General features: G+C 33.7%; 1 protein-coding gene across 1 annotated transcript in view; it reads left to right on the top strand.

Moving 5' to 3' along the window:
* The window catches only part of LOC136795631 (outer dynein arm-docking complex subunit 4-like), a gene marked incomplete at its 5' end in the record, with an annotated part of 6116 nt that extends 1341 nt beyond the window's left edge, over positions 1-4775 (top strand). Inside the window, 3 exons of the mRNA XM_067046837.1 lie at positions 181-611; positions 2483-2795; positions 4459-4775. Of these exons, the coding sequence (XP_066902938.1) occupies positions 181-611; positions 2483-2795; positions 4459-4749 (1035 nt within the window). The remainder of the gene's footprint in view (positions 1-180; positions 612-2482; positions 2796-4458) is intronic.
* Positions 4776-5150: the final 375 nt, after the last annotated feature.

Below are 5150 nucleotides of genomic sequence, written 5' to 3' on the forward strand. Positions count from 1 at the left end.
AATAAATCATTCTTAGATATTTAGATATTTTTTGAGAGATATTTTAACTTCGGAATAATTATCCCTCGAGTTATTCCAAACTGAGATAGCACCAACTCTTTACCCAGCAACCGATCCTAAGTAATAAAGATTAAATAGAATTTATTCAATTATATTAATTCTAAGTATTTATTTAATTAGACTGCACTCTGGAGAAGAACACCATTGTACACCAGAGAACAAGATATACTTTCTAAAAGATTAAAACTTTTTAATGCCAACAAACAAGACAGTAAAAAAGCTGATCTGGAAATAGTCGTCAATCTGAGGATAGCTGCTCTTGACAACGCTTTCCACCAAGATAACCACCCAGAATGTTTCAAAACAGGAGATGAATTAAGAAGTTTTTTGTTTTTACAAAGTGAAAGAGATTTACCGTCTAAGAACGATGCTATGGTAACAGTTATCAGCATACTAGGCGACCTGTTCTTAAAAAACAAATCTCTTTTACCAACAACTGGTTCTGAAAACGATGAGAGGTTACTGGTGCTTTTTGGATTTCAGGAACCACAAAAACTAACTCATGAACTTTTCTGTGAAAAAAGTTTTCACCCTAAAATACCCAGGTTGAAGTAAGCTATTGCTATATTTTATATTTTATATCATTTTAGTATTTCGGAATATTGATGTTATACTTCTTGTGCAAATTTATTTAAATTCATAGATCAATAATGAATGTATTCTCTGGTTTTTGTGTTAACCACTTTAACTAATTATCGAGTTGACTAACGTTCCTGATAATTCCGGATTTAGGTCGTATTGTAAAGTAATGGAAGGACTCCCTCTAAAAAGGTCATACCTACCAAATTTAACCTAAAGATTTTCCAGGATAAAAAGCTTCTTAAAGGCCTTAATCATTAAAGAAGTTTATTACATGCTAAAACTGGAAAAATGTGAATTGTATTTTGATGAAATGTCAGCTATAACCTTTATAAAGGGAGCTCTTCAATGGTAAGTAATGGTTGTATGGGGTAATTGAGCATATAATATTTATATTGAACCTTTTTATTATTTGTAAATTCATTATACTTTGGAATCTGTCCGTGGCAGATGATAATTTATTCTATTAAATTAACTGTGGGTCGAGCCTGTGAGTTCGGGAGCTCTAGAACCACAGTTGGGCAAAAATTAGCTAGTTGAAACTAATAGCTAACATTGCCATGGATACGTTATTTATGATCAATGGTCCATTCATTAATAAGGGTTCGTATCCATAGTAATTTTAGTTATTAGTTTCAACTATGACTAATTTTTGCCCATCTCTGTCTAGAACCCAGTTTAAATAGTGGTTCCTCTAAATTGTAGGAAAAGTCTGACTATTGAGCTTGATCTTGATCAAATTACCTCAATGCTCAACCATTGGTCTAAAAAAATTACTGAATCCCGGACTCGTCTTACATTGTAATTGGGTTGGAGGTAAATAAAACGAATATATAAGTTATTACAGTATATAAAATTTAATGTATGGCATTAACCTACCATGATTGATCATCGAACACCTAGTTCCCTGAACATCGCTGGATTTCTGGCAGTGTGTGGACTTACTTTTGAGAGGGCATTTAAAAAAAAAAAAAAGTCTATACCCTTTCTATAAGGGTCTGTGTTTAATTTGTCCCACTAATATTTTGCAACTAAGGAAGGGAATTCCATGAACAGTAAAACAATATATAGTCCTCTGAAAATTGAGAAAATTATTTGGAGTCAAGTGGCATTTGTATGAAATAACTACTTATTTAATTATGAAACTAATCTCTCATTAGTCCTGAGAGGTAGATAAATATTTACTATCATTTGAGTATGTGGATTTTAACTTTCAGGTATTTTGAATTGCAGAGGCTTTAAGTGAGGGAGGAGCCATTTTTTTTAATTTAGAAACATCAAAAATAAAAAGAAATGCGTCCCGACCCTAAAAGATGTAGAATATAATAGATGTTGAAATGGCCTACAGAGTTCTGGAATATGATAGACTTATTGTCAGTTTCTTCCAACTAATAACTTATTATTCCTCAAAATACATTATTTTTACCACCATGCTTAAATTGTTACCAACAAATTTACCTCCTTCCACTGAACCCCATCAACAGTTCAAGATGGCTACTTAAACATAAGTTAAGTATATTTCTGTGGTTCGGAGCAACAATAACCCATGCCTAAGTTCGAAATTCCGCAAAAATGTGAAAATTAAAACTGGAGTTTTTTAGAAAGCATTACCGTTTTGAAATAAAACAACAGTTAAAGGCTTTTTTGAGATTATTGTTTACCTATCTATGAAAATATCTTTGACTTACAATGTTACATAAATAATTTAAACATCTAAAAATGAACGTTGGTTGTTTTTACTTCTTACTACAGATTTTAGATAAATCTAAATTAGAGATCAATTGCATTCTATTTTTTATCATGATTATTTTTTTTTTTTACTTTGATTTTTTCAACGTTTCAGAAAGTTTCTTGAAGCAAAATTAGAGGACTTGAAATATACTACTCAGCCACTGGAAAGAGCGTATTTATGTCATGAAATAGGCGTGGCTTACTGTTTTAAAGGAGTTCCTTTTGTCACGAGGAAATATGCAAGGGAAGCAATATTTGCATCAAAAGCTGCAAGAGATCGAAAATGGCTTCTTAATTCTATGTTCTTGCTCGCTAGATCCGAAATTCAACAAGGAAATATGAATCAAGGAAGAGTTAGCCTTAACGGTTTAATGGCTGCCGCTGAAAAGTTTGGTTATCCAGACTTGAAATATTTAGCTATTAGGGTGAGTTTAAATTGATATCAGTAAAATAATACACCACTCCGTCAGTGTTTAACGACAATCACTCAAGTGCGATAGAGTGAGTACTGGTGCCAAAACGTTTTGTAGACTAGCTTACATTTTATCAGCTATGCTTTTTTTAAAGATAGAATGAAAAAAAAAAAGATAACATCAGACAAGTGCCACTCCTTCCAACGTGGTGGGTGGGCCTTTGCACTCTCATATGCAATGCTTGCAATTTCTTATGGATTATAACTAAGGTCCGGATTTTTATGCAATTTCATATTTTGATTATCAGTTTTTTTTTTAAGCCGCTGATCAAAAATCTAAACGAATCAGTATATCCAGGCAAGGGCGTACCGAGGATCAAAACTAGGAGGTGCAAGCCATAGTCAAATCAGGTTGTAACATTTCAGCTAGGAAAAGGCGAAGCAAAAATTTTAAGAAAATTAGCAATGATTGTCGCAGTGCTTTATTAGTTATAACAATTAGTATTTGCTAGATTTTTTTTAAAAATTAAATTAATAACATTTTGTCACTTCCAGATGAGGGAGGGCAGCTACCCCCCTCCTGCCCCCGTTGGGTACCCCTGTATATCCAAGTGCAATTATTCAAGTTTTATTTCGTATATTTGAACTGTTCTAGTTAAAAAAAAAAAATAATAGAAATAATAAATTTATGCTAACTGTTGTGAGAATGGTGAATTATGTATATGTTTTCAAAATAAGTGGCATAAGCATGATTTCTTAAATTTGTTATCTGGGTCCAAGTACCTCCTGCTGAATCTAAGTTACAGTATGTGCTTTAATCTCATACTAAGTCCTTTGATTTTACTAAATAAGTGATACATAAAAACTACCTTGTTTATCTGAAACCAGTAATGTATTAATATGAAACCCAAGCAACCTTAGGAATAATTAAAATGCGTAGAGTGAAGCTATACAAAATTAACTCAGTAGATAATCAGCTCAATTTTTAATAATTTTTTTCAAAATTTAATGTTATTCTTTGCTCACCTAGAAACACATGTACGCAAATTCAATCAATTAGCGTGTCAAAATACTTCACTTCACGCCTCCATTTTTTGCCAGTTTAATCGGTGAGGTGCAGCTGTCCTCCAATTCCGAACCCCGAGCGGGATCATTGAATCTTCTCCAACACAATTCACCCATCTAAGCTACGAGCGATTTTTGAAGTTCAAATAATGGGTGTTACGTTGCAAACTCAAAATTTAACTAACCGGACTGTCCTTGTAGTTAGCCCGTAGGGTAAGTTGTTAGCCCGATGTCCACCCACCGCTGAACTCAGGCGCCTTCTATTTTCTTTTAAAATTTACTGCCTTAGCCGAGGAAATCCATTTTCAGCTCTGGAACTCGTCTTTGCCTTACCCCATCAGCCACACCGATGAGTGTACGTAGTCCGGTAGTCACCTCCAGGAAGTGGGAGTAGCACTACATTCGTACTCTACTTAAATTAGGGTGAATTGGAGTCATTTCTCAGAATTTAGCAAAACATGAGTCATCGGCTTATTTAGAACTCCCGAAGAGCCATTCAGCCATCCAACTACAGTTCACCTACATAATATTGTTATTTTTAATTTAGTTTCAAATTCGTTTTACTAGTTGAATTATAAATTGATAATACTGAATAATTCATCTTGTTACAGGCCTATGAACTAACTACGTTAAAAGGCTACAGACCAGCGTCTACTGCGTCGGGGGATTTTGAAAAGAAAATTATAAAAGCCATGTGCACTCATGAATATACTATTAATGCAATGAAATTTCTTCAAAAAGCTCGAACCAGTCCGCCTGATAAACGCTTCCCTTCAAGTAAAGACGCTAATTCTGGCGATAAAGAAACAATAACACGACTTGAAGAAGACCAGACCTATTTTGAAGCTTTGAATGAAGCAAAGAGAAGAGCTACTTTAACCGTAAATGAAGATCAATTTTAAGAAATACATCTGAGTTGAATATGTGACTAATTGTTCATTGATTAAAATAATTGATTGTTCAATTTCTTTACCAACGGTGATGATATACAGTCTACGAAATCAGACCTAAAAAATCATCCTTTATATGTCCCATCTCAAAACCTCGCAATTTCAGTTAAATTTGGCGTTAGTGACCTCCCTTGTAATTCGTTTGGTGTCCATCCGAGTATGTTTATTTATCCGATCCAACCGTTGCAATGATACATCTTTAATTATATTCACGGGGTGTTTGATCTGCAATCAAGTAATGGGTGGGTTTCTAAATTTCCTGATTGCTTCATCTTATTTTAGGTCAAATATTTGCGTAATTCTTTTCCTTGCTCAACGTTGACGTCTTCTTTTCGCACTAGCCAAAAATAATA

Source organism: Halyomorpha halys, unplaced genomic scaffold, assembly GCF_000696795.3.
Source record: "Halyomorpha halys isolate HHAL.00 unplaced genomic scaffold, Hhal_1.1 Scaffold464.1, whole genome shotgun sequence".
Classification (NCBI taxonomy): domain Eukaryota; kingdom Metazoa; phylum Arthropoda; class Insecta; order Hemiptera; family Pentatomidae; genus Halyomorpha; species Halyomorpha halys.